Raw genomic sequence first — 15,740 nt, 5'->3', positions numbered from 1 at the left:
ATAGATGTGTTTAATATTTATTAATAAGAGGAAATTTGATTGAGTTTCGCTTACGAATTAGCGCAACTCTATTCCTCGTAATCGTCATGCGATTTTGTTTCTGAAAAACCAAACCTAGGCACCTCGTTTGTTGAAGAAGAACCAGCAGAGTTAATTTCTCCTGCAGCTGAAATAAGCCGTTATTTAGAAAATTAATAAAACAACATTTTTGTGTATACATTTATGTAGTTAGTGGCAATTTAATATTATTCCCGAAAGTCCCATTTTTTCGTTTTTCTACAAAAACATTGAAAAATCGTGAAAAAGAGATAAGATGCAATTATTTTACTTTGTAAATTTGGTACGTTGTCACTTTTTCTATAAAATATTTTCTAATCCCTTTTTGTCTAAAAAAAAGCAATTTCTAATGAAATCTGTTTTCTAAAAAAAATTTTTCTAACAACTTTTCATTTCTAAACAGGGTGGTCACAGTTTGAGTTTATCAATTTCCCTGACATTAAAATTATTTTCCCTGACAAAATTTTTTTACAGGAAAATATGAAAGTTTAAAAAAAAGTAAATTTTTATTTTCTTTATTCGAAGATAATTAAATCTTAAAAAATTATGATAAAAAAATTCTAAGAATTAAGTAGTTTTTAAAAATATTTTAATGTAATTTTTCGAAAACAATTGAATTTTTTAAAAGAGTTTTTGTATTATTTTAAAAAACTTAATTAATTTTTTGATGAATTATAATGAAATATTTTAAACATTATTTTTTTCTCCAAAATGTTATTATTTTTTGTATGTATTTGAATTTTCGGAAATATGTAATTAAAAAAATTGAAAATATTAAATTTAAAAAAATTAGAAGCTAATTTTCATTAATTTTCATTTTTAAATTTACGTTTAAAGATTTTTCATTAAAATTTTTGATAATTCAATTATTTTCCATATTTGCAATTAAAATTCTTCAAAAGTTGATTTTTAAAAATTCTAACATAATACTTGAAAAAAATTAATTATTTTCAATTAAATTTTACAAGAATTCAATTATTCAAAATCTTTTTAATTCTATATTTCGAAAATTTAAATAGAAAAATGATTCAAAAATATTTTTTGAAAGATTAGTTTATAGTTATTTTTTGCGCTATAAAAATCGAAATGAGGTACATTTAATAGGTACTAAAAAATATGTAATTTTGTTGCAATATTTGAAGAAAAGCCGAGAAAGTCGCAATTTTGGAAATACGCATATTTTTGAAAATTTTCTAAATTTCCCTGACTTTACTAACAAAAATTTTGTTTTACTGACATTTTCCTGACTTTACTGACTTTACTGACATGTGGCCATCCTGTTAAAAAAAAATTTTTCTAAAAAGTTATGATTTCTAATATTTAATTTCCTAAACTTTATGAAATTCTATAATTTTGATAAAAGTTCGAAAATTGTTAAAAAATTAAGATTTAGAAATGATTTTCCAGATTTTCTGCTTCTCAATCACAATTCTGTTCACAAAATTATGAGTTTCTTTTTGAAAAAGAGGAAAAAATTTTGCAAAATTTCTATTTCTAATAACAATTTTTTAACAAAATTTTGATCTTCTTTGCAAATAAGAAATAATAATTTTGCATCATTTTTATACCAAAATTTTCAAAATTAATATATAATTATAAAACATAGTTTTTTAGAAAATTTTAAATAGCTTTAGGGAAAAAATCTCTATTATTTTCTATTTGTTAGTTACGATTTTGAATGAGATTATTTTAAAATTTTGATAAAAAATTTGCATAATTTCTAATTTTTATTACAGTTTTTTAATGAAATCTCAAGTATTTTTTTTAAAGAATTAAAAAATTTTCATAAATTTTATTTTTTATTCATCATATACTTATTTGATCATCATTACAAAAATTGAATGGGGATAGTTAGAAACAAAATTTTTTTTAAAAATTACCTTTATTAAAAAAAGAAATTTTTAGATCAACTTTGGAATAATATTTTATTTATTATTTTATAACTTTAAATGCTTATATCAATTTATAATGATAAATTTAGTAATCTAACTTTTTTAATAATTTTGCTTTTGAAATATTTTCAATTTTAAAGTTAATGTATTGAAAATCATTGAATTCTTACAAAGAATTTTATAAAAAAAATTGAAAATAATTGAATTCCTTCGAAGAATTTTATCAAAAAATTTGAGAATAACTGAATTTCATCGAAAAATTTTAGTAAAATTTTTGAAAATCCTAATTCAATTCTTTTGATGAATTTCTTTGAATTTTTCTAAACACTGGAGTTTAATTAATTAATTGGAAATCGTGTTTCTTAATAATTGAAATTAAACATTCAATTTATTATGGAATTATATTAAAATTTTTGAAAAATAATTAAATTCTTCTTAGAATTTTATTACAATTTTTAAAAATAATTTAATTCATTCAAGGAATTTTATTAAAATATAGAAAATAATAAAATTATTTGAAAATTTTTTTTAAAATAGGTACAGTTTTTTGAATAATTTTAATCGAAAATTTTGAAAATTATTGAATTAACCAAAAAATCTTTTTCAACTTTTAAAATAATCGTGTCTGTTAATAGTTAAATATAATTATTGAAGTTTATTAAAATTTTATTGAAAATAATGGAATTCCTGAGAAGAATTTTTTTATTTATAACAAATACATAATTTAATTCTTGCGATGAATTTTAATCCTTAAAAAAATAATTTAATTATTGTTTAGAAGGATTTATTAAAAGTTTAGATAATAATTGGATTGTTTCGAAAAATTTTATTTAAAAATAAAAAAAAATCGAATTGCTTCGAAGGAACTATAAAATTTGTAAGGGCATTTGAACCTTGATGACGTCACACATGCTTTGCACAAACTGTAACGGCATCAAGTTTCAAATGCATCAAGAATTGGCCTGAAAATTTTCGAAGCCATTAAACAAGAAGAAGAAGAAGAAGAAGTTTCAAATGCCCTTAAAAATAATTGAATTCTTTCGAAAAATTTTATTAGAAAATAAAAAAAATTGAATTGAATTGCTTCAAAAGATTTATTAAAATTTTTAAAAATATTTAAATTTTTTCGAAAAATATTATTAAAAATTTAAAAAAAATTGAATTCTTTAATGAAATTTTATTCAAATTGTATTTAAAATAATTGAATTTTTGCAAAGAATTTTACTATATTTATAAAAATAATTGAATTGTTTTGAAGGATTTATTATAATTTTAGAAAATAATTGAATTCTTTTGAGAATTTTTAAAGCGAATTAAGAAAAAAAATTGAATTCTTTCGGAAAATTTTATTGAAAATAATTTAATTGTTTTGAAGGATTTGTAAAAATTTTAGAAAATAATTGAATTCTTTCGTGAAATTAATTTCATGAATTTTTGAAAAGATTTTACTATTTAAAGAAATAATTGAAGTGTTTTAAATGATTTATAAAAATTTTAGAAAATAATTGAATTAAAGAAATAATTGAATTTTTTTAAAGGATTTATAAAAATTTTAGAAAATAATTGAATTCTTTCGTGAAATTTTATTAAAATTTTGTTGAAATAATTTAATTTTTTCAAAAAAAATTTTAATATTTATAAAAATAATTGAATTCTTGCCAAGAAATTAAAAGTTTTGAAAATATAAACAATAATAATTAATTGTGTACTTAATAAATGATTTTTTAAAATTCTGATTAAGAAATTATTCAAAAATCTGTATTTGGAAAAAAAATGTTGTCATTTTCATAATAATAATAATAATAATAATAATAATAATAAATATTAAACATCACATTCCGCGCGTAACATTTGCTAGTTCTTAATAAATGTCAATAATTTTTTTCATAATTTTCTAATAAATTGTATGTTTCTTATGTTCTGGCTGCGAAGAATAATGAATATAACGAAAATATTTGTTTATTTCAGAATTCGAATTTCGGATATATGGCATTGTTATATAATAGTGAACAATGACAATGTAAAATTGAAATATAAATGCAAAATTAATTGTTTGCACATACACATAAAAAATACGGATTCAATTTCATACTTATAAAAAAATTAAATAAAAGTTTTTATTCTATAAATAGATAACTCTGTGTCATAATATGTGAAATAAAATTTATATAAATCACTTACTCTTGAGCGATGGGAATTGAAGGTTTTCCTTAACAAAATGTATGACATTTTTTAAAACAAATTCTCTACTGTATATTTCAACAATGATAACAAAATATAACTGTTTTCTTTTTCTGTCAGTCAATGTATGTCATAAAAATAATAAAGTGACAGTTTGTACTGTTTGTACCGTTTGTACGTTTTTCCATTGTAGGGTCGAGGGACCCGAAGAACGTTAACAATACATGCCGTAAGGTCAAGAATATTCCACTACTGCGAGTTTTACATCTCAACAGTGAGCAGTAACTTCATGGTCTTAAAGTGGCGTTAGGCTTGTTTTTTCAATAATAAAAAGATTTTTTACAAGTAAACGAAAAATATAAAGTGAAATAACGATGGCGGTAAGAAATTAAATCTAACGATGATTATTAAAATGGTAAAAAATTGAAAGTTTTGTGTTTTTTTGATATAAAATTGAATCGGAGCATCCTTGAATGTTTTGAGGTTAGCTTCGTTCTTGAGGTCGTTTTCCTCGAAGAAGTTTATAAGTCCTAAAATGAGGAAGAAACAGCGATTTCGATGTTGAGTGGTAATCAATTGGTACTTTCTCTATGAACCTTATAAAAAGTTTTGTTCGCAAAGGAAATAAAATTCCAAGTTTTATATACACTTTTGGTTTTGTGTACGTCGTAGATTTTTTATTTTAAAGAAGAATTTTCAGAAAAGTTTGTTCTTTTTCGTTAATTCTCGATGGTTTTACGTCGTCTTCAAAAGTTGATGGAGAATAAAACATGTGAGTAACTTTTATTTGATTTAAAATAAAGTTTTTATTTGAGGCACTGTTTTCTTTTCATATTTGTCACTCTCGGCGAATATTTTCAGGGCTGATCGAGATTACGATATAGGATCAGCTACTGATATTCTCGTGAATGATTTTGACGACGAACGAACACTTGACGAGGAAGAGGCTTTAGAGGGCAGTGAGGATTCTCACAACGAGTTGTCAAATTTGCAAAAGGTAGTGTAGCCTTCTGTCTTTTTTTGGTTTCCAGTTTCAGGGTTGCCACGCAACCTGGAAACCTGGAAAACCTGCAAATGTCAGGGAATTTTATAAACCCTAGAAAAGTCAGGAAATTTTTATCGAAATCCTGGAAAATTGTTATTTTCTAAAGTTTATTCTTGAAATCTAATTTTACTTCAATATTTCAAAATTAATTCAATTTTAAAAGCGTTGCGTTTACAATTTTCGTTAATAGATGAACTTCAAAAGATTTTAATTTGAAATTTTGTAAAATTTCAATTTTAAACATATGAATTTAAATAATTAGAAATTTTAAAACACCTAGATTTTAAAAAATTGTTATAACTAAAATTCTTCTGAAATTAGTTAAATTTTTTAATATATATTTAATTGATTATTGAAAATAATAGATTTATAAAAGAATTTCAGTTAAAAACACTAAAATAAATCAAATTTTGAAGCAATTACAAATGATTGCAGAAATTCAATTATTTTATAAAGTAGTAAAATTCTTATCAGAAGTCCAATTATTTTCAAAAATTTTAATAAAATTCTTGGTAAAATTTTAATTATTTTCAAAAACTTTCCTCAATTCAATGATTTTTAATATCTACTACTTTAATAAAAATTCCTAAATGAATTCAATCAGTTAAAAAAAATTTTAATAAAATTCTACGAAAACAATTCATTATTTTCATAAATAATAAAAAAAAATTCACAGAAATGCAATTATTTACAAATTATTTTCATAAATTATTATTCAATTATTATCATAAATAATAACATTTTTTACAGGGATTCAATTAGTTTCATAAATAAATAATAAAACTCATCGCAGACTTTCAATTATTTTTAATACAATAATTTTAATGGAATTCCTCGAAAAATGTAATTATTTTTTAAAATTTTATTAAAATTTATCAAAGAAATTCAATTAAGAATTAAATAAAATTATTTTCAAAAATTTTAATGAAATTCTTTCTAACAATTCAATTTTTTTCAAAATAATTTTAATAAAATTCTTCGTAAAAATGTAATTAATTTAAAAAATTTGTCAAAATTCAATTATTTTAAATGTCTACTACTTCAATAAAATTTCACAAAAGATTTCAATTATTTAAAAAGAATTTTTAATCAAATTCGTCTTAAGAATTCAATTATTTTCAAAAGTAATATAATTCTTCGCAGAAATCCAATTATGTAAAAAAAAATTTACAAAAATTCTCGTCAAAATTTCAATTCTCTTTTTAAATAATAAAATTTTTCTCCGAAATTAAATTATTTTCAAAAATTGTAATAAAATTCTTGACAGAATTTCAATTTTTAATGCAATTTTCATAAAATATATCGAAAAATGAAATTATTCTTAAAAATTTTCTTAAAATTTTTCAAGAGATTTCAATTATTTAAAAGTTTATTGATTGAATTCTTTATGAAAATTCAATTTTAAGAAACGTTAAATTATTTAATTAAACATTTATTTTTGTATTTAAATAATTGAATTCTTTTAGAATTTTCATAAATAGATCAACTTCAAAAGGTTTTAATTTGAAATTTTATAAAAGGACCACGCACAAAATACATATAAATTGGATCCCAGTTGATTTTTTTTTTGGAACTGCGTAGAAAAGTAGTTTTTTGTGTCAGGAAAAAGATTCCCAATTGAAAAATAAAAAAAAATGACTGGGATCCAATTTGTATGTATTTTGTGCGTAATCCTTTTAATTATTTTCAAAATTAATAAAAATTTTCGCAGAAATTTAATTATGTTCAAAAATTTGCAAAAAATCTCTTTAAAATTTCAATTATTTTTATGAATAATAAAATTCTTCTTCGAAATTCAATTATTTTCTAAAATTTTAATAAAATTCTTCGCAAAATTTCAAGTATAGATTCAAAAATTTTATAAAATTCTCGTTAAAATTATTTTTATAAATAATAAAATTCTTCTCCGAAATTCTATTACCTATTTTAAAAAATTTTGATAAAATTCTTGGCAAAAGAATTTAATTATTTAAAAAAATTTTTAATAAAATTCTACGCAAACATTTAACTAATTTAATCAATTAAATAATAACAATTCCACAGGAATTAAATTATTTACAAATTTTTTTATAAATTTCTTCGCAATAATTCAATTATTGACATAAATTACAATTTAGTATTATTTCCAATACATTTTGAATTAAATTTCTTCAAAGAATAAAATTATTTTAAAAAAATTTAATGAAATTCCATGTAACAATCCATTTTTTTCAAAATAATTTTAATAAAATCTTTGGTAAAAATTTAATTAATTTCAAAAACTTGTCGAAATTCAATTATTTTCAAAAATAATATAATTCTTCGCAGAAATTTAATTATGTTCAAAAATTTACAAAAATTCTCGTCAAAATTTTAATTATCTTTCTAAATAATAAAAATTTACTTCGAAATTTAATTATTTTCAAAAATTTTAATAAAATTCTTGGCAGAATTTCAATTAATTTTAATACAATTTTTATTAGATTCCTCGAATAAATGAAATTATTCTTAAAAACTTTAAAATTTGTCAAGAGAATTCAATTATTTAAAAATTTGTTGTATTGCTAAAATTCTTTATGAAAATTCAATTTTAAGAAACATTCAATTATTTAATAAAATATTTATTTATGTATTAAATAATTGAATTCTTGTAGAATATTATCATAAATAGATCAACTTCAAAAGGTTTTAATTTGAAATTTTATAAAATTTCAATTTTTAATGAATTTAATTGGAAATTTTAAAAAACTTAGATTTTTGCAAAATGTTAATGGGTCAGTCCATTGACTTTCGTCTGAGAGTCGTTGCGACCATATTTTTAAAAAATCTAATTTTCATATATGTGAAACTCGATGATTTTCCGAGTTCATTAATCATAATATTATGTTACAAATTTTATTCCGTACAATAATATTAATTATCAAAAGTAGGTGGTTCACGATGTGATTTCGTAACCTTAAATTTTTCAACTTTTTAAAAGACGTTATTATTCAAAAACTATTAAATATTAGGGGTTGGTACTTACCACAAATATAAATCTTTCCATTCTGCACGTTCTAACGACCAAAATGAACTAAAAATTCTATTATTTGTGAACGAAAATTGATTTTAAAAATTTTTTTATCCAAAAAAATTACACTTTTTGTTTTACTTACAACTTGTTTGTCGGACCTCAAAAAAATTTGGGGTTTTGCAAATATTTCTTTAAGAACATAATTTATCTTCTATTGAAATTTGACGAAGGTGTTTTTCATCGTTCTCAAAATAATAATTATAAAAAATTTTGTTCAAAAAGGTTAATTATAATGCTTGAAATAAACAACAAGCATTGTTATTTTAGTGTCAATATCAACTTCAAGTCTTAGAATTAACCTTTTTGAACGAAATTTTTTATAATTATTATTTTGAGAACGAAGAAAAACACCTTCGTCAAATTTCAATAGAAGATAAATTATGTTCTTAAAGAAATATTTACAAAACCCCAAATTTTTTTGAGGTCCGACAAAAAAGTTGTAAGTGAAACAAAAAGTGTAATTTTTTTGGATAAAAAAATTTTTAAAATCAATTTTCGTCCACAAATAATAGAATTTTTAGTTCATTTTGGTCGTTAGAACGTGCAGAATGGAAAGATTTATATTTGTGGTAAGTACCAACCCCTAATATTTAATAGTTTTTGAATAATAACGTCTTTTAAAAAGTTGAAAAATTTAAGGTTACGAAATCACATCGTGAACCACCTACTTTTGATAATTAATATTATTGTACGGAATAAAATTTGTAACATAATATTATGATTAATGAACTCGGAAAATCATCGAGTTTCACATATATGAAAATTAGATTTTTTTTAAATATGGTCGCAACGACTCTCAGACGAAAGTCAATGGACTGACCCTAATAATTCAAATTCTTCTCGAAATTAGTTAAATTTGTCAATATATTATATTTAATTAATTTTATTAAAAATAATGGATTTACAGAAAAATTTTAGTTAAAAACATTTTTAACAATTGAATTTCGGAGAAGTTACAAATAATTGCAGAAATTCAATTATTTTCAAAAGTAATAAAATTCTTCTTTCAAAGTTCAATTATGTTCAAATTTACAATAAAAATTCTATTAAAAATCACAATTATATCTTTATAAATAACAAAATTCTTCTCCAAAATTCAATTATTTTCAAAAAGGGGCCATTCAAGTATTACGTAAGCATATTTTTTAGGTTTTTAGACCCCCCCCCTCCCCCATCGTAAGATTTTTTATATGCATTAGCGCCATTTTTTCTAATGAAAATAAGCAATAGCTAGACCCCCCCCTGCCCCTTAAATGCTTACGTAATACTTAAATGGTTCCAAAGTTTCCTCATTTCAATGATTTTCAATATTCTACTGTTTTAATAAATTTCCCAAAGGAATTTAATTATTTAAAAAATTTTTTAATAAAATTGTAGTCGAACATTTAATTATTTTCATAAATAAAAATTTTACAGGAATTCAATTATTAACAAATTTTTTATAAATTTCTTTGCAATAATTCAATTAATTTCATAAATTATAAATTTAATTATTTTTATAAATAATAAATTTGTTTAAGGAATTCAATTATTTTCATAAATAATTAAGCTCATCGCAGAATTTTAATTATTTTTAGTACAATTTTAATCCAATTCCTCGAAAAATGTAATTATTCTTAAAAAATTGATTAAAATTCGTCAAAAGAATTCAATTATTTAAAAAATTTGTTGATTTAATTCTTTTCGATAATTCAATTTTAAGAAACATTCAGTTATTTAATGAAATATTTATTTTGTTGTTAAATAATTGAATTCTCGTAGAATTTTCTAATAAATATTGATTTAAAAATGAATTTCAGTTAAAATTTTATATTATAATTGAATATTGAAAGCATAACAGTGCGTGGATTTTTAGAAATAATTGAATTTTCAAAAGGTTTCAAATTAAAATCTTTGAAATTTGAACTTTTCAAACTTTTAATTAAGAATTCTGTAAGAATTAATTTTTTTCAAAAAGTTTAATATGGAATCTTTTTTAATTATTTAAAGATTTTAATTTCTTAATATATTTAATTGAAGAATGTCAGAATAAACGAAATTTCGTAAAATTGAATATTGTAAACAAAAGAATTTGAAAAGAACTTTTTCAAAAATTATTTTAAAAAAATGGACGAATTTTAGTTGAAAATTCTAGAAATGAATAATCGTAATGATGAAAATAATTTTTGAAAAAGTTACAGTAACAAAGTAGCAAGTTTGAATTATTATATTTTATTGAATTTGAAATTTTTGAAAATCTTAATTTCTACAAAAAAATAATAATGATTTAAAATGAAGTTATTGATATTTTCGAATAAACCTGTAAAAATTGCGTTTTTCTAGCTGGAAAACCTGAAAAATTTAGGGAATTCGAAAAGAGCAAAAGCGTGGCAACCCTGCAATTTAGAATATGTAGTGTAAAAATTGTAATATTTTACAGGAAGGTGATATGCCTTTGAAAGATTTACTCGCAATGTACGGATTACGAGATTCTTCAGTGGGCAATGCGAATAGTTCCGAGAGGATGGTCCTCATTCCTCAGGACGACGGGGAATTGAAGGACAAAATGGAGGAGGACGAAGAAGAGGAGGAGGAAGAGGAAGAGGAGGAGGAGGAAGAAGAGGACGATGACGATCCTTCAAACAATGAGCCGGATCTGAAGCAGTTCTACACGGAAATGGTGCAGAAGGAGGAAATGAAGGAAAACGAGGCAAATCGTGGTAGCAACAATAATAGAGGGACGGAAAACGTTTGCACGACCGCTGTCGGCTGTGCGAACGAGCCGAACATAACGGAGAGTGGGAACTCGGGAAATGGCGTTTCCGAAGACGGCGGCAGTTCTGGCGCTGGCGCTAATAGTGGCGGCGATGTCGGTGGAAACGACACTGGAAACTGCGCCGAGGGCAACGATGGAATGGAGCCGGGAGGCGGAAACAGCGGCGGCGGGGGCAGCAACGGAGGCAGTGGGTCCTCCCGACTTCTTCGCAGTGTCTCCCGACCGCAAAGCGAAGAGGAAGAAGACGACTGCGACTACAGTCCCGACGAAGAAGAGTGGAAGAAGACGATCATGGTTTGTCTCGAATTTGTTTCAATTTACTTATTTGTAAATCTCTGTACTTCGAGTTAAATTTTGAATAATGAATTTCAGGTTGGCAGCGACTATCAAGCCGCGATACCGGAAGGTCTGTGTAAATACGACGACGCATTGCCCTACGAAAACGAGGACAAAATGCTCTGGGACCCGAGTCATATTCCAGAAGAGGAGACCGAGGAGTTCCTAGAAAGAGCCCAGTTGCCAACTGTGAAAGCAACTTCCTTGCCCTCCGGCTCGCACATCCGAGACGATGAGCAAGCTCTGTACTTGCTACTCCAGTGCGGTTACAACCTGGACGAAGCACTTCGTAGGCGTCGAATGAATGTCCAACCGCAATCTGAGGCCGTCAGTTTGTGGTCCGAAGAAGAATGTCATAATTTTGAATCTGGCTTAAGAAATTACGGAAAAGATTTCCATCTCATTCAAAAGAATAAGGTACATTCTTTCATTCCCCTTTTAGAATTTTCAACTTTTGCCGAATTTTTCAATTCAAAATCTACTGCAACAATCTTTTTTTCTTAATCGCATTAAAAATTGAAAAAAACAATTCATTCATTCTGAGTTTGATATTGAAATTGCGGAGAATTGAAAAAATTCTATTGTTCTTTGCTACTTGATTGGTAGTGAACAAATTGTTGCAGGTGAGGACAAGATCTGTCGGCGAACTCGTTCAATTTTATTACTTATGGAAAAAGACAGAGAGACATGACATTTTCACCTACAAGGCCCGTTTGGAGAAAAAAAAGTACGCTCTCCATCCTGGGATTACGTGAGTTCAACATATTCCTGCTTACAGGGCTCGAACCAGTGAAAGTATTTCAAAATACGGACCAAAAATTTTAAATTACGGACCAATTTCTGACAAAAATACAAGTACTCCGAGTCAAATAAGAGAACATTTTACTTAAAACTAGAAATTCAATTTTTTTTTATAATAATTATTGAATTTTTAACTAAAATTCTTCTTTCAATCAATTGTTTTTAATAATTTTCAAAAAAGTTCTTTGACAATTTTCAAATCCATTTGTTTACAATATTCAATTTTACGAAATTTCAATTATTCGTAAATTGTTCATAATATTATTCAATTGTCATCTAAATTCAATTTATTATTATTATGCAAATTACAAAATTTTTTATTTTCAAATTTCAATATTTGAAAAAAAATTTTTACACAATTTCACGAAAGAATTCAATTATTATCTAAAATTTTAATAAATCCATTGAAACAAATCATTTTTTTTATAGTAATCAATTTTTATTAGGAAATTCTACTACCTAGAATTGAATAATTTAAATACAAAAGTAGGTAAATAATTTATTGAATAATTGAATGTTGTTTAAAATGTAATTCTTATTAAGAATTTTATCAACAAATTTTAAAATAATTGAATTCTTTTGACAATTTTTAATAAAATTTTTAAGAATAATTACATTTTTCAAGAAATTTGATTAAAATTCAATTAAAAATAATTGAAATTCTGCGATGAGTTTTATAATTTATGTAAATAATTGAATTTCTGCAATAATTTGTAACTTTTCTAAAATTAAATTTTTTAGTGTTTTTAAATGAAATTCTTCTATAAATTCATTATTTTTAAGAAATTTTCAAAAATTTCCTTAAGAATTTTCAAATTTATTTATTTTACAATTCAATTTTACAAAATTTCAATTATTCGGGTATTCTTCAATTAAATATATTGCAGAAAATAAAAACTTCAAAAACATTATTTCAAGTAAAATTCAAATAAAGTTTTCAGAAAAATTAATTCTTATACAGAATTGTTAGTTAAAATTATGAAAAATTCAAACTTTCAAAGATTTTAATATGAAACTTTTTCAAATTTTCAAGTATTTCTAAAAATTCATGCTATAATGCTTTTAATATTCAATTATAATCTAGAATTTTAAATGATATTCATTTTTTTAAACAGAATTTTAGTTTTTACGAAAATAATTGAATCTCTGTAAAAGTTTTATTATTTATGAAAATAATTGAATTATTGCGAAGAAATTTATTAAAAATTTGTAAATAATTGAATTCCTGTGAAATTTTTATTATTTTATGAAAATAATTAAATATTTCCGTAGAGTTTTACCAAATTTTTTTTAAATAATTGAATTCTTTCGGAAAATTTTATTAAAATAATATTGAAAATCATTGAATTGAAGAAGAATTTTGAAAATAATTGAAATTTTGCCAAGAATCGTATTAAAATTTTTGAAAATAATTGAAATTCGGAGAAGAATTTTATTACTTCTAAAGATAATTGAAATTTTGACGAGAATTTTTTAAAATTTTTGATCGTAATTGAATTTCTGCGAAGAATTTTATTAATTTTGAAAATAATTGAATTTCTGCAATCATTTGTAATTACTGTAAAATTCTCCAAATTATATTGTACAATTTACGAACTTTTCGTCCTTTTTCTATCAAATTACGGACTTTACGGACCTTTTTTTTTTTTTTTTAAAAAACTGACTTTTATGGACTTGAAGCAAATTAACGAACACAGTTCGAGCCCTGCGTTTAAGAAAGGCAATTTTCTGTAAAAATGAAACTAAAATTGTAAAAAATGAAAAATAGGGATTACATGGACCGATTCTTGGAAGAGCAGGAAGGAGTTCGAGACCGGAGCAGCTCGCCGAATGTTCACTGCCTATTGTACGGCGACGCGAAACGACAGCGAACGAACGCGAATCTGGGCAACAATGAAGATTCGAAATCTCTGGAACTTTGGGACGGTTCTGCTGGTCCGGGACCGCTTCCAAATTCCGGAGTGACAAACATGAACGTCGATCCGCTGACGATCGAGTTCAACAACTCCACAAGCGCGCCAGCTCAGCCTGCTCAGAATTCAGCCGCGCCAGTCACGACGTTGCAGAATTCGAACTCGTCGTCGGGGAACTTCCCGAATCGAGGCCACATGGACTACGGGCTGGCGACTAAGGGAAGCGCCGAGAGTGGCGGAACGTGGTCCCCCACGTCGACGTCGCCGCCCACGCAACGAAACGCACATCAGCCTAACAACAATCACCTCCTAACCACGTCCAGCAATATTTCCTCCGGCAACGAAACGGCACGATCGCCTGAAAATATTTTACCTCACCTGCCCCCCTAGCGTTATATTTAAAATCTTCGATTTCTCATTCCCCTTAATCCCCATAAGAAGACGTGTTGAACGCGTCGTCCAATCCTCGTTGCTTCTCCAAGCACTTAGCGTCATTTAAATCGTACTACACATTCGTTAAGCACCCACGAATTATATTTTTCTACTCGACAGTAATACGATTATTATAAAATCGTTCGGCGGCAGATAACATAAGCAGCGTGTTAAGAGTTTCGACTATTTCATAGATTTCACATAGATTTTCATAGCCTGTCAGAAATTTTAAATTCAAGGATTCTTTCTGAAAACTGAGAAAAATGCCGGATATTCTAAATTTTTCTTTATTTTTTTCATTTGTGCAGAAGAAATTGAAATTTCAAATTATAATATACGTATTTCTATTTTACTTCTTGTTGAAAATATGGATAACAGTTCCAGTTTCTTGGGCGCAAACAAAATAATAAAATTTCAGAATGTCTTGCATTCTTTTCGATTTCTTTAAAAATCCTTTTGAAATTTACTAGACGAAATGGCTTTTATTTTTGACATAAATGCTGTTGGAGTTCACCACTAATTTTTGTTCGGTAATACTGATGACTGCTATTTTGTAATATTTTTTGTCGATTTTTTTCAATGTTTACAAAATTCTAATATAAAATTCAAATTTTTGTACAGAATATGTTTGTATTTTTTAATTTTCAAAGACTATGATAATTTATAAAAATTTTACCTTTGCTTTTTCTTTATGTTTGATTGAAAATATGACAAATATCTTTCTTAAGAAAATATATTTTTGTTTTTAAATACATTTTTTTTTTGAAAAGTTTTGTTTTTTTAAAGAAATTAATTTTTTTGAAATCTAATGTTTACGCTATTTTTTCTATAATTATGATGCTAATTTTTATTTCGCTCATTCAGTCTTTCAAGGTTTAAATTTAAACAATAGAAATAATGGGAATTTATATTATTGCCATTATCTAAAGGAGTCTTTTACCTTTTACGGAAAAAATAAAACGATTTATCGTTTTTATACATAATATACTTTTATCAATTAGTCGATACCCTTTTCGACGATGTGAACCTAGAACGATCAGATTAAATGAATATTGTAAGATTATGTACTTTGGCTTTTATTCACTACATACTCCTCTTTTATTTTTTCTTTTACAAAAGGGAAATTTTCTTATTTTCAGAAGCACTGAAACTATTTTTAAAAATCAAAATCCTAATATCAGTAATAAATTAATACCTAGTGTGAAATAAATTAAATTTTTGAGGTAGGTATATATACTTAAGTAAAATTCAGGGATCACAGTATAAAATATATTCA

The 15,740-nt window shown here is 24.5% G+C and overlaps 2 protein-coding genes across 4 annotated transcripts in view; one reads left to right on the top strand and one right to left on the bottom strand.

Annotated features, from left to right (window-relative positions):
• LOC122512972 (carnitine O-palmitoyltransferase 2, mitochondrial-like) overlaps window positions 1-4,299 on the bottom strand; it is a 28,765-nt gene extending 24,466 nt beyond the window's left edge. Inside the window, exons 1-2 of one of the 2 annotated variants that reach the window (XM_043629178.1) lie at window positions 4,131-4,299; window positions 123-166 (exon numbers count right to left, since the gene is read on the bottom strand). In XM_043629178.1, the coding sequence (XP_043485113.1) occupies window positions 123-166; window positions 4,131-4,178 (92 nt within the window). In that variant the 5' untranslated portion in view covers window positions 4,179-4,299. Of the gene's footprint in view, window positions 1-54; window positions 167-4,130 lie in introns of both variants that reach the window. The other variant, XM_043629179.1, reaches the window with a different exon arrangement.
• Window positions 4,300-4,425: 126 nt separating this feature from the next.
• LOC122512973 (mesoderm induction early response protein 1) lies at window positions 4,426-15,527 on the top strand. 2 transcript variants are annotated; one of them, XM_043629181.1, is made up of 6 exons: window positions 4,426-4,902; window positions 4,992-5,127; window positions 10,647-11,276; window positions 11,355-11,735; window positions 11,942-12,045; window positions 13,888-15,527. In XM_043629181.1, coding segments are annotated over exons 1-6 (1,788 nt in total). In that variant the 5' UTR covers window positions 4,426-4,900; the 3' UTR covers window positions 14,423-15,527. The 2 variants fall into 2 exon arrangements, with proteins under 2 accessions (XP_043485116.1, XP_043485115.1); XM_043629180.1 differs by having other exon boundaries at window positions 4,428-4,902; window positions 11,942-12,069.
• Window positions 15,528-15,740: the final 213 nt, after the last annotated feature.

The sequence above is a fragment of the Leptopilina heterotoma genome, unplaced genomic scaffold (genome assembly GCF_015476425.1).
Source record: "Leptopilina heterotoma isolate Lh14 unplaced genomic scaffold, ASM1547642v1 Lhet_130, whole genome shotgun sequence".
Lineage (NCBI taxonomy): Eukaryota > Metazoa > Arthropoda > Insecta > Hymenoptera > Figitidae > Leptopilina > Leptopilina heterotoma.
This window is presented reverse-complemented; position numbering and strand designations above follow the sequence as displayed.